At 37.8% G+C, this 27,258-nt stretch overlaps 1 protein-coding gene across 1 annotated transcript in view; it reads right to left on the bottom strand.

Annotated features, from left to right (window-relative positions):
* Positions 1 to 272: 272 nt before the first annotated feature.
* The window catches only part of TMC1 (transmembrane channel like 1), a 153,838-nt gene continuing 126,852 nt past the window's right edge, over positions 273 to 27,258 (bottom strand). The window contains exons 18-23 of the mRNA XM_070794660.1: positions 19,023 to 19,090; positions 12,775 to 13,014; positions 7,881 to 8,006; positions 4,315 to 4,393; positions 4,157 to 4,208; positions 273 to 2,456 (exon numbers count right to left, since the gene is read on the bottom strand). Coding sequence (XP_070650761.1) covers positions 2,434 to 2,456; positions 4,157 to 4,208; positions 4,315 to 4,393; positions 7,881 to 8,006; positions 12,775 to 13,014; positions 19,023 to 19,090 — 588 coding nt within the window. The 3' untranslated portion in view covers positions 273 to 2,433. The remainder of the gene's footprint in view (positions 2,457 to 4,156; positions 4,209 to 4,314; positions 4,394 to 7,880; positions 8,007 to 12,774; positions 13,015 to 19,022; positions 19,091 to 27,258) is intronic.

The raw sequence follows: 27,258 nt of genomic DNA, 5'->3' as shown, positions 1-27,258 counted from the left end.
AATATTGAATATTTTCAGTAGCTCTCTGGAAACTGAAAGAACTAAAATTTCTAAAAAATGTTTAATTTAAATCAGGTAGATACTTAGGTCGGAGAAGGCGATGGCAACCCACTCCAGTACTCGCCTAGAAAATCCCATGGATAGAGGAGCCTGGTAGGCTGCAGTCGATGGGGTCGCACAGAGTCGGACACGACTGAAGCGACTTAGCAGCAGCAGCAGCAGATACTTAGGTGCTATAAAAACCTAACTTAGTTTTTAATTTATAGAAAGATTGAAAGTTAGCATGTGGTGTCCTAATGCTTCTTACACCACGAGCACTTGTTTGGAAAATACATTGCCTTGAGAAGGGTTTCCCTTGTTGCTCAGACGGTAAAGCATCTGCCTACAATGTGGGATACCTGGGTTCGATTCTTGGGTTGGGAAGATCCCCCGGAGAAGGAAGTGGCAACCCACTCCAGTACTGCCTGAAAAATCCTATGGACCGAGAAGCTTCGTAGGCTACAGTTGGACATGACTGAGTGACTAACAAAATTAGAAGGTGAAGCCCTTTGGGGACAATTTGTCATCTCATATCATCTTCCTTGTGAAGCAGATCAAGACAAGGGAGTTTCATCCATATTGTAAACTTGGCAACATGTGTAAATCAATTATCTAATCTTATTACTACACAGTACAAAAGTAATCCAAGTAGAAATAAGCACTAGCTTTATTTACTCATCTGCATTATAATCTGAGATAATAAATTCAGCCCATCAACAGAATTCCATTTTGTACAGCATAGTAAAGTTTTTCATACAGATAACAGAAGGTTCTTTTCACAGTGTTATTGCTGTAAGTTAAATTGATTCAATTTAATTAACAAGCATTTATTCAGTGCCTACCTGTGCACAGCACTATAACAGGCATACAAAAATTAGAAGATATGATCCCTGCTCATAGGGAGTGTACAATCTGGATAGGAAAGATGATTCATGCATATAATTTTTTTAAATTACAAATTAAAGAAAAATCAGTAGAATAACAAACTCTAAGTTAAAGACAGGCGAGTCCAAAGGGAGCCTATAAAGAGAGTTATATGATTGGTAATGGAGGCTAGTTAGGCAAATTTGACCAGAGGAAGTAATCTTGAATTTGGTTTGATGGAAGTGATGAGCACATGGATTGGCAGAAGAACAGAGTGCTCACTCTATGGCCAGAAAGAAAAACTCAAAGAGAGAGTAATACAAAATTAGTAAATCAATTGTAGGGAATGGCAGGCAAATTGGCTTAGCTGGGGATGGGGTAGGGGTGGTGGTAGAGACACTGAGTTAAGAGATATAACTGAAGTCATGAAACAAAGTTGGCTGAGTGCATTGATTGTTACTAGTCAAAGTCAATTTAAATTTTAACAAGATAATAATGTTTAAACATCGGTATAAATCACCCCCCTATAATAGTATGTATTTTCCTAACCTTAACAAAAAAGCAAAGAAAAGGTATAGAATTTTAGACTCCAAACTCAGGAGATATGATTATTGGAGGTCATGATCAGACTGTGATGGAATAGTACTCACTTAATGGTATCATTTTTCTTTTAACTCACAAAGTTATATTTAAAGTAAGCTGCTGCTACTGCTAAGTCACTTCAGTCGTGTCCAACTCTGTGCGACCCCATAGACGGCAGCCCACCAGGCTCTACTGTCCCTGGGATTCTCCAGGCAAGAACACTGGAGTGGGTTGCCATTTCCTTCTCCAGTATTTAAAGTAAAGTAAGACTTGTATACTTCCTCACAGTGTCAAGACCTTCAACCCAGTGTTGATCAGGCCCCTAATTCACTTGGGATTTTTCTTCTAAAAAACCCATTCCTTCTCATACTGAATCCAGCATAAACAAAAAGGTTTTGGGTATGCATTTGTGGATGAACCATGGATGGGGAGACAGAATGAAAAAGGAAAACAAGATAATTTCAAAAAAGTGAGTTAATGAATGATTACAATGAATACTTTATCAAGATATTTCTGAATTCAGAAGAAAAAAAAGGGTGAAATACCCCCATTTCCAGACTAAGAAAACTAAGGCAGAAGAAATGTATAAAATGTAAGTCCATATGAGCAAAAGGTTTTTAAATTAACCCAGCAAGTAAGCTAGTGATCCATACTGCAGGATCACCACACTTTTAAACTCAATTCATTAAAGAAAATGTCAGGGGAGTGGTTCAGGGGAGAAAGTGGTGGTGGGGGAACAAATCCTTAATTTGGAATAAGGTAGAGATCCTTGTTTTTTAGTTAGGGCAAGTGATGCCTTGATTGATCATCGAGACCGTGATAATCCATCAGGTTTAGAACAGGGTAGAATCAACTCTTCATGCTTTGTCCTCTGGGCCTTCACGAAAGTCACTGACTTAGAAATGCGTGATGAGGAATACTTCTGGGCCTCCAGAATATCCATGAAAATTACTGGCCACCAGCAGCTGCAGCTATTCAAATTAAATAAATAAATAAGAGAGAGGAAGAAACAGAGAAAGAGGAAGAGATAAGGAAAAACTCGTTTCAGTGTGCATAATGGTTCTGAATGAGATGGCTTAAAAACCTGTCTATCTTCTAAATGTGCTCCATGTTGCCATAATATTTTTTGCCAAATATCTCTATATTTCTTATTTTACAAAATCTGCACAAATTCTAAAGACAAGAGAATAAAAGTTCTCTTTTGGTAACATTTATTCATTCATTACTGCTTATGTAATTAATATAGAAATGTATTCCTTTCAAATTTTTCCCAGTAAAAGAATTCCTCATTGTCCAGTAGATATTTAGTAGGTATTTATTGAGTGACTGATATACAAAGTCCTATATTAAGTCCTGAGGAAACAACTATAAATTATATAGTCTCTGTCTTCACAAAGGTTATACACATTTTTAAACAAATTATGGAAAAATATCAGAAAAACAGCATGCAATAACATCATATCACTATTTAAAAGAATAAAAAAAACCAATATGCCTTAGCTAGAATTCAGATCTTAGAAGTCAGAACATTTTGTCAATTATCTCAACAGAGCTAAAAAAAAAATTAATGCAGTTAAGAAACAAGTAGCAGAATGCAAAAAAAAAAAAAAAGCACACAAAACATAAGACAAATATAATCCATGGATATGGCATTGGAAGTTGCTATATCCATTTATGCCGCCATAAAGGTTGGCCAACATAATAGGAATGTAGTATTGAAAGACCCACAGAGAAATGGGGCTCAGTCCTGATTGCTTCTAAACTTGGGGTAAAATGTGACTGGAAGTATTACATACCACACTCCTGTTCATTTGTGTGAGCTAATACTTTTCTTTTCTACTTAAGCTAATTTGGATTGAGGTTTTTTATTATTAACATTATTAATTATGGGGGAATGAGGAGTCCTACTAATATAAAGAGTTTTAGAATTAGAAATGAGGGAAGAGTTAGAAAAGATTTTCAAAAAATTCATCACTTTTCCATGTATAAGGCAAAACATATCAGTAATTTTGGCAAATAGTTTAAAAATTAAGAAAGATAGCACTAAGTCATGTCTGACTCTTTGTGACCCCATGGACTGTAGCCTACCAGGGTCCTCTGTCCATGGGATTCTCCAGGCAAGAATGGGTTGCCATTTCTTGCTCCAGAGTATCTCCCTGACCCAGGAATCAAACCCAGGTCTCCAGCATTGCAGGCAGAGTCTTTACCAACTGAGCTACACAGGAAGTTAAAAATTAAAGAGGTTAATGAATTCGAGAACGCTCTGGGAAATCAATAAGAGGATTCTCTTAGTATCTTCCCAATGTGTCCATCTATGTATAAAAATGGTCAAAATGGGCAGGAGAGATTGTATATCTGTCTCTGCTATTTGCATAACTATATGGATGTTTTCTTAATCTTCCATCAATTAGTAAAAGCCCTTTCCTATCACTAATGCTACTTTTATGTTCCTGAATTTTTCTTTGTCTTTTCTTTCTCCCACTGGAAAATAACTGAACTCTCAGGATATGAAGCCTGAAAGGGCTGAAAAGGTGGACTGTAACGAGTATAAGATGACTTGCTATGGCAATAATGCCTCTCTGCACCAAATGCCCCATTTTGAGAGGGGGAAAAAAAAGGAAGAGCATACTGTTCATAGGGAAAAAGAACGCAAACATGACAGAGCTCAAACCTGCTCGTGCAGCTGCCATTTTCTTGTTTCGCATTTTGTTCTCCAAAGCTTGCTAGCAATAAAAAATAGTAAAAAAGAAGAACATGAGATTTCCTGGTGTTTTCTACAACTTGACATGAATGAAGACAAATATTTCTCTGAAATATATTGTATCCTACCTGTTTCATCTTCTTTTTTAGATCCAAATTTGCTGCCTTCTGGCCCTTTGCAGTAGCATTGAGATAATAGATGGTCAAACTAAATTCAAAAAAATAAAATGTATGGTATTTTTCAGTTCCTCAAGATTCTGCTTAAATTTACATTAATTAAATCATAGAATATTGGCCCTGGAGCGACTTTAGGATATTTTCTACTCTGAACTTCTGTTATGTAGATAAAAGACTGAAGTACAGAGAGGTGAAGAAGCATGTTCAGAACTACACAGTGACTACAGTGGATCTGGGAAGTGGCACCTAAGGCTCCTCCTTCACAGCCCAGGGCATTCTGTCTGATATACCTTACTGCCTAATTTTAGCTGTTCCTTGGAAATGTAGCAATATCATTTTATGTTATAATTGAAAATAGCATTTTAAATCGATACCAATGGCATCCAAGGGAAGAGGAAATCTCTTGAAGCTTAGGGAATGTGTAGAATAAAAAGGAGACTGACTCTCCACTTTAAATTCCCTCCTTGGGCTTTTACAACTAAGACTATAATCCTCAGTCATAGTTAATTAACATGGCCTTTTTATCCATAGGATGTGTTGTTTGCCTTTCTCTCTCCTTCAAAAGAAAATGTCTCAGAAAAGAATAGTCTTGGCATATAAGTGACATTTACATTTTCTCAAAAGAGCAAATTCCAGCCAAACATTTTTGCAAAAATAAACACATTCATCTTCACTTAAAGCAAAATAAACAAAGGGGAAAATGCAGTTAAAAAAAAAGGTAACTGGCATTGCCCTTTATTGCAAATAACTGGATACTGGACACATTGCCTCTACTCCAACATGTCAGATCATAACCTTTATGAGCCATCTGCTGCTAGCATCACAATTATTAATATCGTTTCTGCTGGGTTTATTTCTTACACAAGTGTTGGGAGTTTGAATGACATTATATACCTGAAAACATCTGGTGTAATATCTGGCATGAAGTAGGTGCTTGATATATGTGTGTGTGTATTACAAGAATTTTCTTAGAAAAGTGTCTGGATTTGGAGGAATAACTCAAAGACCTCACAAATCATTTGCAGACTATAATTCTCTATTCATTCATTACTTTTTCTGTCTTGAGATACACCTTCAGTGAGGAATACTCATAGATCTTTTTTTAGTCTCCAAAGGAATGAAACTGCCTGCAGAATTAGCTTAAACTCAGTTACCCCAAAACCATCCAAGCTGATTGAATGTGATTCACTGGGGAAATTCAAAATGCTTGTAAACATTCTCTAATTAAAGGTAATAAAAAGCCAAACCAATTATATGGACACCATTAAGTGTTGAAGATGAGATCTCAGTATCTGAAATATCAAATCAACAATAAACTGAAATTCAGGTTTAAAATCAGAATGTCATAACTAAAATCAACCTTGTGGGACATCTATTTGATCTTACATCCTGCCAGGTTCCATCTGCTGCTGCTGGTGCTGCTAAGTCGCTTCAGTAGTGTCCGACTCTGTGCGACCCCATAGACGGTAGCCCACCAGGCTCCCCCATCTCTAGGATTCTCCAGGCAAGAACAATGGAGTGGGTTGCCAGTTCCTTCTCCAGCCTATATCAGGGGTTGTCAAACTATGGCCTCCAGGGCAAATCTGACTCCCAGCCTATTATGTATGACCCATGAACTAAGATTGGTTTTTATATTTTTAAAATAGTTCTAGAAGTATTTAAATCATATCCTCAACTTTGCCTCTTGGATCACAAAGCCTTAAGTATCTACTATTAATATCTTGGGCCTTTAAGGAAAACTGTGCTGACCTTGGGTGTAGAACATCTCAGACAAGTGGCTTCCAACTCTTATGAGCATAATCATTCAGCCTGAACCAAGTGTTCGGTGCTAAATAAGTAGAGGGTGGGGAGGTGGGGAATAAGAAGACATGGGCTTGAATATACTTATTAGCCATTTGATTTGGGGCACATCTTCCATGTGCTTTCAATAATATGATTAATGTGGCCAACTTCTTAAGGTTATTGTGGAAATTAAATGGGTTAATAAATGAATCGTGCCTGGAACAAGGGCAGTGTTCATTCCTCTCCTATACCCCCAAGGCAGCTTATTAAATCTTTAATTAGCGGCATTAGAACAATGTTGCTCCTTTGTTTAGAAATAAATCTGTCTCTCACTAAGTTAAGAATATAGTCATAAAATCTGACATTAAGTTTTGTGTGTGTGTTTTAAAACAAGACTTCCTTTATACCACTAAAGCCACATGATACTTAATATGGTCTCCGTAGCTGCTGCATCATAAAAACTCGGAGAAGGAAAATCACTTCCAGGGCTATCTGGGGAAACATGCTGCCTCCAAGCAGGTTATGTTCTAACACATCTGCACCAGAGATTCACTATCAGATTCCTAACACCACCCCATGATCAAGGTTCTGTAATATAAAATAATCTGTTTTACTGTTTAATTATCCCTACAAGCTATTAGCTCTCCCTCAAAAACAGCACCGTGGTGTAACAGGTGAGTGCTGGATTTACTGTCAAAGGCTTCCTATCATTTTGCTGTATTCTCACCTAGGGAAAAACCAGTTCCTGCCTCTAAGTCCATTTCTCAATTTATAAACTTGAAGATGACACCTGCCATCACAGATGTGGCTTGTGACCACAACCATTGCAGAGACGATCACAGCAACTTGGCCCAGACCCAGTTCATTTACTTAAACTACTGGGAGTTCTCCCCTAGTTTTACCTTTATTTAAACAAATCAGAGTGTCAAGAGAGTCCACAAGAGTGGTTTCACTGACTGAGAGCAGTAGCAGTTCCAGACTTTTCATTTATGAGGGACTTGGGGTTTGAAAGGAAGGGCTGGGGCACTTTTTGCAGCTCTTCCACAGGAAGCATATTTTCTTTGCTTAGAATGTAAGTTTATCTGTGGTGGCCAAGAGTCAGAAACCAAAGAAAGTCATATGGGAACAAAAGCACCCTCTCAAGTTGCCCTTTGGGCATCACCTCTGACTTTGAAAGGAAAGACTAAATGACCTTTCCAAGAGCCTTCTGGTCCTCTGATTCTATTATGGGCAGACACAGTTATTGATGGCCTTCTAGGAACAAGGACAGGGTAATTTTTAAGACCCTTTAAGCCTTCAGCCCTGAAACACAGCCCATAGGGCCCTCAAGGGGAATATTAACTTAGAGGCTCATCATTTCTATGTGTTTACAGCCATCTGCTTTATGGAAAAAAAGGTGGGGGGCAGGGGCGGGAGGGAAGCCTGATGTGCTGATTAGATTTAGCATTTATGTTTCCCTTGCTTTAGCTGTTTACTGATAATTATTTTGGTTACTTGGGAACAAATCTTATAATCCTAGGCTGGCAAATATAGATGCAGATGGCTATGAATTACATGCAATAGGATGAGAATATGGCTCATGAATTTTAGCTTCTCACCACCGTGTAATCAGTGCTGAATTTGGTTAGGTTACAGCACAACCCCTGGGGAGAAAGAGAGAGTTGAAAACACTGAAATTTAAAAGGAGCAGGAAGAACATCACAAAGGCTCTTTCTATGAGGAGGGAAAGCACATACGCCATGACCAGAACAACAGCAATAACCAGTCCAGGATTAGAAAGCTGTCTCAAGATCTTTGCCATCCAGCTTGGGAAATCATGCTCCAGCGTTTCTCCAATGACTTCAAACATCCTATTTTTGCCACTGAAAAAAGAGAGACGTTTGTTTTAAACAGATGTAAAAACCATGGTTACATCAAGAAAATGAGAAATCCTTCTCAAACACTGCCTAAGTACTCTTTCAGGTTAGAAATCTGCTGTTTAGCTACAGCTTCTGATACTTCAAACTCATACTGTCAACATATGGATAAGATATGAGAAATGTTATACCAATGCAAACACAGAGACCAAGCAGTTAGGAAATTAATCATAGAATCAGGAGGTTTTTTTTGTTTTTGTTTTAAATTTTTATTGGAACATAGTTGATTTACAATGTTGTGTTAGTTTCAGGTGTACCTCAAAGTAAATCATTTACACATATACATACATCCACTCCTTTTTAGATTCTTTTCCCCTGGAGGTCATTGAGCAGATTTCCCTGTGCTATACAGTAGGTCTTTATTAGTTATCTATTTTATAGATAGCAGTGTGTATATGTCAATCTCAATCTCCCAATTTATCCCTTTCCCTCAGGAGAAGACTTTTTAAAGTTATATTTCTAAGGTTTGGGTTACTTTGTGAATAAATATATAAAATATGAATATATAAAGTAATATCCATCATGCAAAATTATTTTTTTCTGAATATGCATATAGATTTTGCTATAAAATGTGTCATTTTCAGAAAAGATATTGAATTTTTTACCAGCAAATTGTATGTATCATGAGAATAAAGGTTGATATAACACTGAGTAGAATATTTTCACTTTACTTTTGTCTTTTGATCTTTATACATTCTTAACCTTTAAATAAACATGACCCACAAGTTCCAGATCAGATTTTTTCTCTCCTGATCTAACTAATTGTATCTTTTAGTAGAGTGAAAGTGACTTCAACTATCTTGTTAGGAGTCACTAGACTACAGAGATATAAATTTTGCTTCACAAATTATAGATCTACACACTAATTAGCAAAACCTATGATACATAAGAGGGAATGAAGCTTATTGACAATTTAAGATGATATCAACCTATCCCACCAAAATTTATCCTTCCTCATCCATTCTAGCTGACCATACTTTACCATGACATATGGAATATAGCCAAAGTGAGGAGACAGGCAGGGAGGACAAGAGAAGATAGAACTCACCCCCAACCCTTCTCCAGCCTCTCAGGCTGTGGCTAATGAATATCAGACTGGAGAAACTGGAATTTTACAAAATCATTCTTACCCCAAAAGTCTTCTCTGCATCTAGTGTATAAGAAATGTGAAGCTATTAGCATCTTTGAGGATTCTTGGGTGCCTTTTCCAGGTTAGGTCTCTTAGCAGGAGTCCAGATCTTTTATTATACACAAACTTTAGAAGCATCTACAGATCCCTGCAGTCCCTTTTTCTGACAGGTTAACCAAAATATGCCACTTTATCATACTCCCAGAAGTCTCTTCCAATCTGTTGTGAGTATACAGCTAAGTGAAATGCTACTGAACTTAAATTTATAGCTCTCTTGGGCACAGCTCCATCCACCCCAGATTAAAATAGTCTGTGTCTGTCTTTTCAGCCAGATGGAAAGGCCCACCTGACCATAATTGATGCCCAACATACCCCTACATCTCCTCTAATGCTAGGTGCACAATAAACATTCTTCATTCATTAATTCAAATTACAGGCCCACACTCTACTGTGTTTGGACTTTTGAAATGAAAATATTCTGTCCCCAAGCTGTAGGGCTTCCTTTGTGGTTCAGCTGGTCTCAGGAGCCTGGGATTCGATTCCTGGGTTGGGAAGATCCCCTGGAGAAGGGAAAGGCTACCCACTCCAGTATTCTGGCCTCGAGAATTCCATGGACTGTACAGTCCATGGGGTCACAAAGAGTTGGACATGACTGAGCAACTTTCACTTTCAAGCTGTAGAAGTCAGCTACACTATTAAGAAAAACTGATACATCAAATGAGTAATGTAATAACAGTGTCATGATATATAATATAAACCTATACATATTATATGATCTCAGTTTGAAGTCTGCATAAAAAAGAACACCATAACACAAAATGCCAAAATGCTGAGAGTTGTTATTTTGGGTCTTTGGGGTTATGGCTATGTGTATTTTCATTTGAAAATATTTCTATAATTTTCAGGTTTTCTAAGATAAACACATGTTTTCTTTGCAGCTAGATGAAAATACATAAAGTTATCATTACCATAACGTAGCAAGGAGGTGTGTGAGAACCTGTGTGTGTACGCGTTCAGTCGCTTCAGTCATGCTTGACTCTTTGCGAACCCATGGACCGTAGCCCCCCAGGCTCCTCTGACTATGGGATTTTCCTGGCAAGGATACTGAAGTTGATTGCCATTTCCTTCCCTAGGTGTGAGAAACTAGAGAACTAGAAATTGTTCAGAATTATTAGTGAGGGCACTGTGGGGAGAAGCATCAAGTATCAGGAAATGTGGTTGAGCAATTAGAAAAATTTTCTTCATCTGGACACCAAAGAAATCATTTTTTAATTGTCAAACTGTTAAGGTAAATTCACTTCATGGCCTATTGGAATAATTTTCTGGAAAATTCACCCTCCCTGACCAGTTGTTATGATACCAGAACAAGCAGAATATCTCATCAAATTGCTTTGCAGAATTGGTCTTCTAAGGTATTGTAGTCATCTTACCTGAAAATGTACCTGCACTTGGGAAAGATTGGCCATGACTGTGTCCCCATTAATTTACTTCAAATGCATGTTTATCAATTTGCTGCCCACCCAGGTGCCAAGTAGGGTCAAACCCCTCTCTAGGCAGGCTGGGCAGACCACCTCGAACTCAGGATCCCTTAGGATGGCAAGTCATGAGGTTCCTACTATTACGTGCTTTCTCATCTCACTACCACGGTAGGAAAATGCTTTAAACTTTAAAATCCAATGAATAAACCAAGTATACATTCTTTTGCTCCAGGAAAAGTAGACAAAATAGTACAGATATACCCCTTTCCCAGTGCCCCACTAAAAATATTTACATTTCCTTCTTGATCTCAAAATAGTCATATATATATGACCATATGTATATACACACACACACACACACATACACACACACACACACACATACACACACACACACACATACACACACACACACACATACACACACACACACATACTGTTAATTTGCCAAAGTTTGCCAATTTGCCAAAGTTTGCCAATTTGGAAAGAGTTGGTCAAAATCAGATACTATTTCTTAGATACAGAATAATTTTTATTAATTAAAATAATAGTAACTCAGTGTGATTTAAAGAGAGGAAGAAGAATTAGGCTTCAAAAGCTAAAACTGTGCAGTAACCAGCTCAATGATATTTTTGTCAATGGACATTTCTTATCACTGCCCAGCTCCATGTTGGCCTTGTAGGGTTTCTCTTGAAGACTTCTCTTGAAGTGGATCCTGAGAAGGATCCGCTTCCAATTAAAAAGTTAAAACTTATCCCGGATATTTACTTGTGTGGGTAATTTCCAATTAACTAAAGTTTTTAGATGGCTTTCTATCCTGAGCAATTGCTTTCAAAACTGAAGTTTCACATTTAGCCTCCAGATGTCACTGTTTGCATTATTTATTTCAGCTCACCTGGGTGGGGCAAGGAAACAGGACTTGACAACTTCAGCTTTCTGAATAAATGACAGGACTCCAGCAGTTTTGGCTTAATCAATAGGCTTAATGTTTTCTTTCTTTCTTTTCCAGTAAAGCAGTAATAACAGACTATTATTAAAATGAAAATATCTCCTTTATACTTAAGTCTGTGAGCAAGGAAATTTGACCTTAACAATTTGGTTCTGACGGCATGAAGGAGAAATTACGTATGCCCATTATTGCATCATGTTTGTCATTCACATGACTTTTCACCTTCTTATTTCCTCACTGAAAAGTAGAAATAACTCAGATGCATGCTGATCAGTGACTCAACATGCTGAGATTCATGGGGGCACTGGTGGTAGAATGAAATCAATCCTCCAGACCTGGAGCCTTGGCTTTCTTAGGTAAGTGTCACAGACAGAACTCTGTCATAGAGAACTGTAGAGAAGTATATTTCTAAGTTAAAGAGCCTTCTTGACTCTTTATTACTGACTTGAGTGATTTATCCTTGTTATTTGAGGAGCATATACATGAGGAGCATCCTTAAATTTTTTACTAGCATGTAGAATTTGGATTATAAATGATGTGACTATCTTTATATACATTATTATCTAATAAGGATCCCACTTCCTAAGTATCTGGTGGAGTAATCTTTCTTTCTTTCTCCTCCCTCCCACCTTCCTCTTTCCTTCCCTCCCTGCGTTTCCTCCCTTCATTTCTTCCCTCTCTCTCTCTTGCCCCTTCATCCTTCATCCCTCCATCCCTCTGACCCTTCCTTCCTTCCTCCCTTCCTTCCTATTTTTATTTTTTTCAATTAAGTGGTTCATGTTAGAAGTAATGGTAGCTTTCCAATGTCTGAATGAGATGACCTAGCACCAAGAAAATGTTCACATCTAGACTAGTGTAATCAAACCTTTCTCTTTGCTATCTCCTTACATGCAAATAGCTCAGATTCATTGTACATATTTCATGTGGGCAGAGCCTGAAGCAGTTAAATTAGTTTCCCTTTTATGACTGCCAATGAAAATAGATGGATCTTGCTTAAGAATTTCCATGCCCTATACTGAGTCTGAATACCCCAAAGATATTCCTATAGACCAAAATGTTTTTTGGGGGGAAAAATTATTGCTTATACAATGAGTGACCATTTTTTATCTCCACCTCTGAAAGAAAACTATGCCCAAAAGGAATCGCAAAGGTAAGAACCTGAAGGGGCCACAATCAAAAGATGGTGGGAGGGACACGATCATGTACAGGACGGGCATGGTGGACAGGAAGAGGATGAGCAAGAGCATTCCCAGGTAGAAGTTATTCGATCTGGAAGCCTTGAAGACCCTGGCCTCAGGAACATTGCAGCACATCACAGCCCAGCACTGGAAGTACATGGATGTATGGAGCCGAAGGATATTGATGCCTGGGAGGCTGGGAGCGAAGAAGGAGCCCATCCTAGAAAGAAGAACAGAACTCTTCTCACCATGGAGCTTCACTCCACAACGAAGTCACCAAGCATCTGTTTATTTTACATCGTGTTTATTTGCCAAAGGCAGAAATGTGTTGCCACTTTTAGTCACATAAACCCTTTACATTAATAAACTTAATTTATTTCCATCTCTTATACACATTCTACCAATTCCCTGATTATTTCAGGTATTGCATATACGTCTTTCACAGAAACTATGTTGATCACTCACTATATCCACTTAACACTGGTAAATTTAAACAACAGACCAAACAATATATTATATTAGTTTTACTTCTCTCTTCTACTTCTAAAAACAGTTTACTTTACCTTAGTGTTCATATCATTGATTAATATATCGAAAAATTTAGCTTCAAAAAAACTGAGTTGGACGCGACCGAGAGACTTCACTTTCACTTTTCACTTTCACGCAATGGAGAAGGAAATGGCAACCCACTCCAGTATTCTTGCCTGGAGAATCCCAGGGACGGGGGAGCCTGGTGGGCTGCCATCTCTGGGGTCGCACAGAGTTGGACACGACTGAAGCAACTTAGCAGCAGCAGCAGCAACAAAAATTAAAAATTACCTTTTTTTTTATAAGTAACTCTTAAAGCTATATTATATTCAAATAAACTGCAAATGTGTGTTAATTATTTTGTCATGGCTAGTTAATGTTTACTTAATGAAAGAAAAAGTTAAAACAAGTTTTTCTTATGTTCTTTTCTATTTGTGGTGGTTATGGTATTTTAGAGCTGATGGGAATAATCTGTGCCTAATAAGGACTATGTTTCTTTGATATTCAATTGTAAGCTTTATGTGTTTTTGAGATGAAAATTCGACACATCTATTTAATTTTGTTTATCTGTTTATTCTTTTACTTTAGTTTGTCCTGGAAGTCCACTGATCTGTACATGCAATTTTTTGAAAGTATTTTAAAATGCCACTTTTAAACAGGAACCATTTGGGTAAGGTCACTCTTGCTGACTTCAGTGGTTATTTCAACAAAATAAATTTCAGCTTCCATTGATGAGAAAATCCATTAGCACCATAAAGCCACATTAATTGCAATTTATTAATCCAAAATCCAAAAGTGGATACATGTACACTTTTTTCAGAAATACAAGCAGTGTCCTATCTTTTAAACTGTCCCAAATATAATAAAATCCAGCAATTCTAGTTAGGGTTTGCACATTCTATTTCCTGGTTACGTGGAAAAATTGTTTTAATTAATCCAATATAGATTTTGTATATTATATGGCAGAGACATTACTTTGTCAACATTACTTTGTCAAAGGTCTGTCTAGTCAAGGCTATGGTTTTTCCAGTGGTCATGTATGGATGTGAGAGTTGGACTATAAAGAAAGCTGAGCACCAAAGAATGGATGCTTTTGAACTGTGGTGTTGGAGAAGACTCTTGAGAGTCACTTGGACTGCAAGGAGATCAAACCAGTCCATCCTAAAGGAGATCAGTCCTGGGTGTTCATTGGAAGGACTGATGTTGAAACTGAAGCTCCAGTACTTTGGCCACCTGATGTAAAGAGCTGACTCATTGGAAAAGACCCTGATGCTGGGAAAGATTAAGGGCAGGAGGACAAGGGGATGACAGAGGATGAGATGGTTGGATGGCATCACCGACTCAATGGATATGGGTTTGGGTAGATTCCGGCCATTGGTGATGGAGAGGGAGGCCTGGCATGCTGCGGTTCATGGGGTCACAAAAGAGTCGGACGCGACTGAATGACTAAACTGAAGGCATAAGGGGTTGAGTTAGATGAAGAAGTTATTTTCTGCTATAATTGAACTTGTGCAACCCAATATTAAACCATTTCATTGAAAAGTGATAATTTGTTACAGTTTGTGTTGTCTTGTTGGTAGTTCCCATATAACAGGTCTGAAAAATATTTAAACATACTAAATTGACCAAGGACTTTGTAAAAATGGACTATTTTTTAAAAAATGGTATGGACTTTGAGTGATGATGATTTGTCCATGTAGGTTCATCGATTATAATAAAGGTACAGCATTGTGGAAGATGTCAACAGAGGCTGTGCATGGGTAGGGGTAGGAGGTATATGGGAACTCAGTACTTTCCATTCAAAGTTGCAGTGAACCTTTAACTTCTCTAACATATAAGGTTCATTAGTTTTTTAAAAATGAAGGTAAACTTTGCAACAACCTGGAACCCCAGAAATGTTAGCAGGTGAATGAGTGACAGTCCCAGCTGAAGAGTCATAATTACAAAGCACTAGATTATATTCCCAAATGTCAATGTTTGTAATGCAATATACTTACAGATGATTATGCTTGCCTTCTCAAAGTCAGGCTTAGCCACGTGGTTTATTTTGGCCAGTAAATTAGAGATAAAAATGAAGTGTCTCACTACTGGATGAAAACTTTAATAATGCTCTGGGTTTTTGTTCTCTTCTTTCTCTACTGCTCTGACCAGTGATGCTCCAGAAGGATCCTGTTCTGTCCCGATCTATGAGTCTATAATGAGAGTAACTTACAGGAGCAGAGTCCTTTACTAACTCACATTTCACATGGAATAAACAAGAAATAAACTTTTCCTTTTCTAAGTCACTAAGATTTGGGGATTGTATGTCATTGGTACACAACTTAGTCTACCCTAAGATACAGTTTTGCACATAATTCAGGGTGCAAACTTGCGTAATTTCACATACATGTGTATCTATACGTAGGCATGTGTCATTTATCTGTATGCACACATGTACACTCATATACGTAAGTGCATATATAAGTAAATAAATTTAAGAATTTAAAAATAAATATCACACAGGCATTTCAAACAAATGACTCAAGAACATTAATCTAGAAAGAGAGATGCCAGCACAGTGATATCTGAATCTTAAAGCTCATTCCATCTTTGCCTGCTACTCACTAATCAGCTCAGCTCACTAAGTCCCTTACTAAGACCTGATCCCATCATCTGTCAGTTGAAGATCACTCTAATACCTTAGCCTTATAAAATGCTTTTCTTCCAAGAAGATCAAAGCAAATGAAAGCTTCTTTTATTTAGCTCTCCTTATTATTCTAGTGACATGGTACAGTGTCAGATAAATTACTCACATTTGATCAAGTGAGAAAACAAGATAGCAGACTGTGACAAGACTGGCAGGAAGATACAGGAGACGGTGTTGGAACAATGTCCAAACCCATCTTCTTTCTCACTGTGTGTTCTCTGCTACTACTATATCCTGCTCTGATAGAGACATGATCTTATTCCATCATTTAAAAATATGATTACAAAATCTGTGCTGTCTGTTTTAAAAATATGTGTGTAATATAGTTTTACTGATCAGTTCATTTCAGTCGCTCAGTTCTGTCCAATTCATTGCGACCCCATGGACTGCAGCATGCCAGGCTTCCCTGTCTATCACCAACTCCCGAAGCTTGCTCAAACTCATGTCCGTCGAATCAGTGATACCATCCAACCATTTCATCCTATATCGTCCCATTCTCCTGCCTTCAATCTTGCCCAGAATCAGGGTCTTTTCTAATGAGTCAGTTCTTCGCATCAGGTGGCCAAAATATTGGAGTTTCAGCTTCAGCATCAGACCTCCAGTGAATATGAAGGACTAAATTCCTTTATGATTGACTGGTTTGATCTCCTTGAAGTCCAAAGGACTCTCAAGAGTCTTCTCCAACACCACAGTTCAAAAGCATCAATTCTTTGGCACTCAGCTTTCTTTATAGTCCAATTCTCACATCCATACATGACTACTAGAAAAACCATAGCTTGGACTAGACAGACCCTTGTTGGCAAAGTAATGTCTCTGCTTTTTAATATGCTGTCTAGGTTGCTCATAGCTTTTCTTCCAAGGAGCTGATACTGATCATATTAGCTAATTCGTAACAAAATGGATTTTACCTATGATGGACAATTTTTTATATCTGTGTAAATAGCTTACACTACTCAGAAACTCCTAAAGCAGTTATTGAATGTCTCCAGTCACAAACCAGTAACATTGAACACAAAATCTCCATAATATTTCAATTGTTTCTGTAGAAAATGGCCAAATTCGGGTATCAGATCCTTATGCCTCATAAAATAGTGTGAGTACAAGGGGGCCTACTAAACTTGGACTACACACTCCCCACACCATATCCCTACCCCCTCACCAATGTTCTGGGAAGGAGGAAAAGACCGTTTGTACAAAGGGTTGACCCAAAAGTGAATGATACTTTTTTGCTTTAGAACTCTGGGAAGCATGTAAATGTCTTATACACTCAAAAAACAGAATCACTTTCTAAAGTCCTCTTCAAACTAACCAGAAGCAAGATTCATCTGAAGGGTGAATATAGATAAAGTGAGAGTATAATGGTACTGCAAAGATTCTGATGATGGGTTTGCCAGAGAACTGAAGAGCATTTTTTTTTTTTTTTTGGATATTTAAGAATTTCAGTATGAATAATAGTGGACTAAATAAAGAGTGGCAAAATTACAGGTGAAACCAATCAGGACACAATTTAAGAGCTTTGCTCACAATGACAACAAATTTCTAGGTCAATCTGTTGTCTTCACTATGAAAGCACAGGAGAGAGGCACGCAGCATATGTCTGTACAAATGGTGCCCACCAGGCCTGAGGGATTTATGACACTCTGCATAAGAGCCAAGGAATTTTAAAACTGGTAGAAGGCAGTGGTTTCCCATTACCCCAACAGCAGTGTTAGCCATTTTCTGCCATGACAGCAGAATCCCCTACAGGAGATAAAAGAGCAGAAGGTGAGCCCTTTGCTGTCTCTGTAGACAGTCACACATTGAGCCACCTTGACTTTCCTCTCTGCCTGAAGAAGGATGCCTTTCACTCCTTAGTGACTCTCTGGACATATGAGCCATAAATAATGTGTAAAACTTGGAGCAAGAGAACAGAAATCACATTTTAAAACATACCTGACAATGGAGAAGAGGATCTCTTTATAGTCTTCTCTTCACAGGGCTTGACCTAGTGAGGCCCAGGAATTTGATGGGCCCCAACACAGGATAATGGAACCCTTGACTATAGCCTTTAGTTTATTTAAGCAAGATCATTTTAACATTTGCAGAGAGGTCTGCTTTCACAAAGGTTTAACGATTCAGAATAGCCGTGGTTATAGGAGTTGAGTAATATATGAAGCTAATGCAAAACTGACTCCAGTAACTAGCATATGTACTTAGGACAATGTTGTGATCACTGGCACAATATTTGCCCTGTGTCAATGGGATAAGGAAACTCAGTTATAACTGCTTGTTGGTTGATATGTGTTAGTTAATTGTGACAGATTTCCAAGACACATGGGCCCCCAGATGAATTTCCTGCTATGATTCAATTTTTATAGTCAAAAAAGTTTTCTACTGTATCAACTCATCTTAACATGTCAGGATTTACAGTGAAAATGCTTTCATTTAATAAAAGATATGACAATCCTTTGTACAGCAGAAGAAATAATTTTGATGTGCAAATGGCCCCATGAAACAAGTTACCAAAAAAAAATCATATTTCTAACTAAATCTTCCTAAAACATGTGTTTCATCTCTATCAAGTATTGAATTTGGTAAGGTAATATTTTTTTAAAGTAGCCATAAATTCCATTTAAAACATATTCAATAGTGACCACAAGTAAGTTTCTCAGAAAGGTCTTATATTAATTTCTTTCATTCTTAACATGCATCCATGGGATCATTAACATTTCCCTGTAAGATCCTAGTGTCACAAGATATAAAACTATAAAAAGCATTCAAATAATCTAGAAGCCAGAACCTAGACTCCCAGTATTTGATGAAAAAGGGCTCTGCAAAACAGGAAGATGCCTTATAGAATTATTAAGACTTCAAATCTGGGCAGAAAAGTAAACTCTACACAGCCATTCACTCTGAAAAACACATGCTGAGTTAGGCACTGACTGTGGACTTCTCTGACACCAGGCTACAGTGCTTTGTGCAATAATGATCTTGCAGGCTCATTTCAAGTGATGAATTGTCCACAGTTGGCTTACCAGATCATTCCTTGATTGAAGATCAGAGCAAGGACATTGCCGCTGATGTCAAACTCAGTGTATGAAGGCTAGAGGAGACAGATATTCACATATGGATTAGCATCTCAAATGGCAAAAATTGAAAGGCAAGTTTTTCATATTTTTATATAATAGGTATGATTAGACTCTCAACTTCTTTCTAGAAGCAACAACAGCAGAATAATCAATATAATAAATAACTAGCAATACATAAAGCATCCTTTTTAACACCCCAAAACTCATTTTTAAATGCTATTGTTTGATGTGGAAATGTGGTGAGACAGGCTCTCATACATTGCTGGCAAAGGTAAAACTCGGTGTATGTTTATAGAAAACAATTTGACAATATCTGATTCTCTTTGACCCTGTAAATTTACTTCCAGAAATTTGTTTTAACAAATTAATCCTAAATGCTGACAAATTTTAAGAAGCAGAGATGAAACCATCTAAATGTATAACTATGCTATGATATATATTGCAGCTAATACAATCAGTGTTGGAATGATATTTACCAGAGAAAACTATGCCCTAAGGTTAAACAAAAAAAATTTTAACATTATTTTTTCAACTCAATACAGAACTATTCATAAAGAAAAAACTTAAAAGTAATCAGTATATTAATAGTTGTTATACGTAGGTAATGGATTATACCTTATTTTCCTAAGTTTGCATACTTAAAATACTTTTCAACAAAAAATGTGAATTTCTTTTACAATAAAAAAGAGCTAAAAATACAACAAAGTTAAAAAAGTTATTCAAATCAATGTCCAGTGTTCATATCCTAGATAATACCAGCATGTTCAGGGCAACAGCACCTGGTTGTTCGTTGTATGCAGACACCACCAACTGGAAGTGAGCTGGGCTTCTCAGCCAAAGGTTTCCTAGCAACACATTAGGCTTCTCAGAAGGAAAACTCTACCCATGGAGTAATGCTAGTTAGCCACAATAAAGCAGGCTTTATTTAATTTGATATAGGGAATAATCAATCAGGAAATCGGCTAATTGGTACCAAGAGAAGAGAACAGCAAAAAATATAAAGTGAGAGGACCACGAAGACAGAGTAATAGAGTGGCAGGACCCGATTACTGCCCCAGATCCTGACATTGGCAGATGTGGCTTCAGACCATGTGTATCCTCATAATAACTCCTCCTCAGCACACACACACACACACACACACACACACACACACACGCATACACACAGAGATAACCTGAGAGTGTCTCAGTTCTTCTTAAACCCAAGAGTCCAAACATATGTTTGTAAGAAGACAGAATAGGTCTCTGATTTGGAACCGCAACAAATATTTCACAAATTTTGAACACTCTGCCTCAAGAATTCTTGAATCCAGGCATCAACTTTGTCATTTCCCCAAAGGCAGCAGTACTCTCCTACTTAACTGAAAGATATGGATGATGTGCCTCGTGACAGATTCAGGGAGTAAATGGCAAATCTGACACAACAAGAATGGTTAAATAGCAAAATATAATAATAATATGATACATAATGAAATAATAAATAGCCCTATATATTTGGCAGAACAAAAATGACAGATGATTTCAAGGTAAGTTCACTAAGGATATTACTAAAGATTATACAGTGTTTCACTTAGTTTGCAGATGGAGAAGCTTAATGTAAGATGCAAAGAGGTTCAGTTGACAGTGTTTGTTCTAAAATCAACAACGAGAAAAGTGTGGTTTTCATGGAAAAATGAAGAAGATGAATTGCTTCTAATCTGGAGAAATGTTAGCTCTGAGTCTTTCTCTTTTTCAGGAGCCCTTTGCTCTGCATCAACTTCCCTTTTCTCCTGGAGCCCTGTGAGATCACAGAACGCATGTGACAAACGCTCAGTCGGTGGCCGGCACCATCTGTGGCCTTGAAACGGCTCTTCTCTGTGTCCATTTACGAATCAAACCTTCAACCTTGGCCTCTTTAGAAGAGTGTCAGATTTAGCCCACCAAACTGAGGAAAATGAAAAAAATTCAAACGTTCAGAAGTACATTTCTTTTATTTTCATAAGCACATAAACCTCTTAAAGGCCATTTGAGATGAGATATTTTTATAACCAAGTGACTAGAAAAGCACAAAGGACACACTAGGAACCCCTGGCTTCATACCGTGTGTGCGGCAGGGGCAGCTGAAGGAATGACAGCTTTGATGCATAAATTGATTAACTCGATTCAGAGAAAGGGTAGAGGGCCCCTACTGTGCCAGCCGGTTTGTGCTACAGACACTCGCCTGGGATTTGGATCCTAGTATGAGACTTTGCCTGCCATTTCCTAGCTGGGTGAGCTGAGCCAGTCACTGATTAATTCAGGCCTCAGTTTCCTCACAGATAAATTGATGGAATGAACTAGATCAGGGATTGGTGCATTATGGCTTAGGAGCCAAATCTGGCCACCACCAATTTTTGTGGATAAAGTTGTTTTTTAGAACATAGCTGCATTCATTCATTTATGTATTGTCTATTGCTGTTTGGGATGAAAACAGGAGTTTAATAGGTACAACAGAGATCATATCACTTGATACAAGGAAAATCACTCATTTTCCTCCATGATTACACTTATTCATGATACTCCCGCCACCCCCAACCCTGCAAACCAACCGTTTCTCTCTGTAGGCATCAACTGAATGTCCTACAATTTAACTCAGTTCAGACACTAACAAACCCCACAGGTTAAGGTCTCGTCCCCACAAGACCCATTCATTGAAAGCTCAGGTTGTCATCTATGCTGATTAGAGATTCCCATGACTCCCTCCTCAGGTTTGATCATTTGCTAGAACAGCTCACAGGTCTCAGGAAAACTGTTTACTAGATTACTGGTTTATTATAAAAGGACACAACTCAGGAATAGCAAGTTAAAAAAAAAAAAAAGATGCATGGGCAAGGTGCAGGGGAAAGAGTACAGTGTTTCTTTGCCTTCTCCATGTGCACCCTCTTCCCAGCCCTTCAGTATATTCAGCAACCTGGAAGTTCTCCAAACCCCAAGGTTCAGAGATTTTTATGGAGACTTCATCACATGGACAACACCAATCATTAACTCAGCTTCCAGCCTCTCTCCTTTCCCTGGTGGATGGGGGAATAAGGTTGAAATTTCCAAGCTTCTAATTATGGCCAGGTCTTTTGCTAACCAGCCTCCTATCCAGGAGCCCATCTGGAGCTGCCTCATTGGAACAAATAATGCTCCTATCATCCAAGATATCCAAAGGAATTTAGGAACTCTGCATCAAGAGTCAGGACTAAAGACCAAATATAAGAATACAAGATGTTCTTAGAACCTTCAATGCTTAGGAACCTACAAAGATTTTAGGAGCTCTGACCAAGAACTGGGATGAAAACCAAAATATTTTTCTTACATCACAATAACATACCTGCAGAAGTGAAAATACTTACTATGCAGTCTTTTACAGAGAAAGTTTGCTTACTTCTAGATAATTTCTAAGATCCCTTTCTAATCTAAAATCTATTATTGATTGTCTCAGTTATTAAAGAATTGCTTCTCTCTAAGCACCTTAAAAATGGAATTTATATTCTATGTATTAAATTCAGAAATCCACACTCTAAAAGCAGAACAAATGTAAGAAAGCAAACACACACACACACACAGAGTGTGAAATTCAAGGCTCATTCTTTTTGAGGTGAATTTTTTTAAAATATGAGATAACATTATAGTTTCATTTTTAAGACAATGCATTCATGAGTGTAAACCAAATTGCAAAGTTTGCCTCTAAAATATACTAAGGTTAAAAGTAAATGATGCTTGAGAAAAAAAAAAAAAACAGGTTTTCTTGAAACCTGAGATAACAAAATGATTCAAATGGAATAAATGTAGAGAAGTCTCTAAGGGCTGCTCACCCGAAATAAGATTTTTAGGAACTAGCAACAGGAAAACCTACTTGGATTTTGGTTGAGGTCCATAATAGTCAAGGAACTAGAAATTATCTTGCTTTATTTTTAGGCCTTTGTTTGCGGTGGGCTAGAGTCACAGTTAGCTACCCAGAAAGAAGACATATGGTGCTCACTGGACTAAAAAGTCTGAGAAAATCCATTCTCTCTCTGCGAGTTTAGTTATTTCTGGCAAATCATCAACCTCTGGATATTGTGACATGAAATTCAGGATCTCAGAGGTAATTCTGTCACTGCAGTGACCTGCTTTCTTCACACAAATCTCATTCCCCACAGCTGGAATCACCCTCCTGAGAGCTGCAGGCTGGCCTGGCCTAGGGCTCCGGGGCAATAGTATGCGATGGTGGTCCCCAGACCATCCACACATCAACACCTGGGAAGTTCTTAGTAAATTCTCAAGCCCCATCCAGATCTACTGAATCAGAAACTCTGTGTTTTCATGTGCCTTCAGAGCACTCTGATATACGCTCAAATTTAAGAACTACTAACCTAGGGCAAATCCAAGCCTCATCTTCTAGGATAATTCAGCACCTCAGGGCTTTGTCTAACCCTCAGTGCCTGTAGATAGATTCCATCCAGCCCAGGCTGTTCTTGTCCCTTTGCGCATGTTCTCATCCCCTCACTGGGGACCCATGACTTCTTACTGACTCTTTATCATACTCTCTTTCCTGGACCCCTGAATAGTATCTCATTCCCAGATAAGGAATATCTCCCTATCTCCTAATTCTACATCCCACCTCCTCCTGCCATTTCCATCCTACAGTAAGAAACCTGTCTAAGCATTTGAGTAACAAATGCCATGGGCTAGCTCATGAATTAGTCATGCTTTGGCAGAGTCCTTGATGTTTCTAGGGGTAAGCATTACAGCAAAAATTCAATATAATGGAAGGCTGGTTCATGGCTTTGAAGTCAATTAGATGTGGGTTTCAGTCCTAGCTCCACCACTAACCAGTTAAATTGTCTTTGAGCAAATTATTAAGCATCTCTAATTCTCAGCTTACTGTAAAGGAGGAAAATATCTACTTCATAGTGTTGCTGGCATGATTATACAGAATAACATAGGTATTTTGTAGATGTTCTAACACATAGTAAGCACTACAGAAAAATATAATACAGTGTAATATAACTAGGAATATCCTCTGATGGTCTGTGAATCATATGCCTCTTATTTATAGGTAATCTAGTACTCCTTTCATCAGATCTCAGGGAAATCTTCCATATTTTCCACTTACATAAAGTGGAATTTAGTGAGGACCACCTTAAAAATGATGGGGGAGCCTGGTGGGCTGCCATCTATCGGGTCGCACAGAGCCGGACATGATTGAAGCGACTTAGCAGCAGCAGCACCTTAAAAATGTAATTTTAAACAAAACACTGAGGTTTTAATTTGATTGAATATACTCTTACCTCATGCCATGTATTCAGTCCATGTCTTCCTGGATGCTCTTTACTTACTTCATTGACAAATGGCAAGGATGGTGTCAACATAAATTAAAGTGAGAGTAGTGTCGAGCCATTATAAAATCCAGAGTTTACAAGAGGCCTCAGGGTGATTTTGCTGAATCAGGGTGGTTAAAATTCTTTCTGTGAGCAAAGCATTCCACTTCCACGAGCCAGTGAACTCTTTAGAAACATTGAGAACCATCTGCTATGCTCAGAGAAACCTTACAGAAAGATTAACTTACATTACATGGTCTAATAGTCTGCTCCTAGCCAGTAATTTTCCTACCTCAATTCATCCTCTTAGGTTTGTTGTGATGATACTTTGGCCGTGAATTTACAACTGGAAAAATATATAAGGTCACTTTAAATCCAATTTACTCAGATTTAATCAGTATGTAATTCGGTATACTAAACATAATAACTTTCAAAAAAGAAAAGAACACTTCATTGTCATTATTTATCCTCTGACTAAATAACTTAAGCAACTCACTTCAATTCACAGACTCTTGATTTTTTTTATGGGTAAAATAAAAGCATTATGATTTATTTTGTCAAAATTTCACCTAACCTTAACATTTTATGGATCTCTGAGTCTAATGCTGGAGTCTGCAGAGTTTACATTTTATAGAGGTTAGCTGTAGAAAATGTGAATGTACTTTTTCAAAAATATCTTCTCTATGAGTGGTCAATTCAATTTAGAGAAATTTCTCATAAGGAAATAATTTGTGCATACCACTATGATTTATCTATGGAGATATTTATCTGCATGGATATAAATAAATGTGATCACAGTGTTTATTATAATAATAAACCATTAGGTACAATTAACTGACAACAAATAAAAAATAGCTAATTATAGTAAATTCATATGTAGAATCATACACAGTCATTTAAAAATTATAAAAGACCAGTTAATAACATAGAGAAAGATCACCATTAGGTGAAAAATGCAAGTAACTAGTCAATAAGATACATGCTTATATGTATTTACAAAAGTCTATAGTAAAACATATAAATCTACAGTATGTGTTTATCCACACCTAAATAAATATTTATTTAGGTATGCTGGCGTGCTGCGATTCAGGGGGTCGCAAAGAGTCGGACACGACTGAGCGACTGAACTGAACTAAACTGAAATAAATATTAATACTCTACAATTCAATGAAGTAATGTCCTGAATGATAGTATAACCTGTTATTTTTATTTTCATAGTAAGTTTCTATTACCTTTTACAGACTTTTTAACAATGAACTGGCATTATTTTTAAAGTTCAGGAAAAAAAAATTCTTTAGTAGCAGAAATGGACATCTTTTCTCTTTCATTCCTGAAAGGATTCTTAAAAGCATCTCTTCTGCCCATCTCAGGTTCTCCTTTGCTTCAAGCAAGGTACTTTCTGGACTCATATTGCCAGTCAGGAAGTCCAGAAGATCAGAAACACATTCTCATCATTCTCTTCTTCGCTAAAGCAGCACCATTTAGATTCTGCATCTCTATCTGCACTGTCCATACTTGCTAGCTGCTGGGCCCTGCCTTCCATCAGTCCGTCCACCGAGAATGCGTTCTTCCATCTCAATCTTTTTAAATTTTGATTTTTATTCAATATTTGGCTCAAATGTTTCTTAATTCATCCTGTCTTTGCATTTCTATTGATCTCTACCTCACAACCCCAACAGAAGTCATGGTGTCTCCAATGTGCAATTACATTTCCTGCTCTGTGCTGACAAGGGAAGCTTGTAGCAGAGTGTGAAGAATTGGTGAATGAATATTTTACCGAAAGAGGGCAGTATCCTCAGCTCCTGCCATTTTCTCCAGCGTGGGAATATGGGCCTTACAATATGTCAGGAAAAATAAGAGATCCATATTTTTTAAATGTAAAGCTCCAAGATTTAAAATATTAGCTCATCAAAAAAAGAAAAAAGAAACAATACTGCAGACCAGAATAAAAATATCTGTCAGCTGACTCTAGCCTGCAGGCCCACATTTGCAACCTCTCCTTAGGCTTACAACTTTTACATCTCTGTATCCTCCTATCTGGGGGCAGGAGGAGAAGGGGACAACAGAGGATGAGATGGCTGGATGGCATCACCAACTCGATGGACGTGAGTTTGAGTGAACTCTGGGAGTTGGTGATGGACAGGGAGGCCTGGCGTGCTGCGATTCATGGGGTCGCAGAGTCTAACATGACTGAGCGACGGAACTGAACTGAACTGATCCTCTTATCAGCTGGCACAGAGGTTTGCTCATGATAGTTTGTGACTAGCATGCACTCAGCTCTGTAAACTATCCACCTGGTGGGTCAGTGATAATAAAATCCATATTAAAGATCCAGCATCCAACTTTAATGTTTCAAAACTTGTTTCACCGCTGAGTTTCTCTCTGATGAGCCTTCCAAAGGTAACATGGAAGAAAATTCACTCGCTGTGACCTCAAACAGATTTTGTCTGTTTTCCTATACTTCATACTAACCCAAGAGCACTGTCAGCACTCAATAAACATTAAATTAGTGATTTAATTACAGCTTTTATGCATACAGGTCATGTTATATTGACTTCATATTTGAAGCAAAAGTTTCTAGCACTTAAGAAGAAAAAAGGGATAAAAGGCAAGCATAAGCTGAGTGATGGTCTAAGAAAGAAATAGCAATTTTTATGCTTGCTTCAGAAGAGCTGAATCAGGCCAGGAAAATAGAAATGAAACCAAGCCAGCTGAATACTTCACAGCAGAGAACGGGGAAGCAACACAAGAGCATTCTGGATCTATAGCATTACCTCACCATCGTCTACCAAACAACATGACCTTCTGGCTCCTCCAAGAAGCACTTTCCGGAAGAAAGACAGAGATGACCTCATAAAAGGTACAGTCTCAAAGTC

Source organism: Bos indicus, chromosome 8 (assembly GCF_029378745.1).
Source record: "Bos indicus isolate NIAB-ARS_2022 breed Sahiwal x Tharparkar chromosome 8, NIAB-ARS_B.indTharparkar_mat_pri_1.0, whole genome shotgun sequence".
NCBI lineage: Eukaryota > Metazoa > Chordata > Mammalia > Artiodactyla > Bovidae > Bos > Bos indicus.
This window is presented reverse-complemented; position numbering and strand designations above follow the sequence as displayed.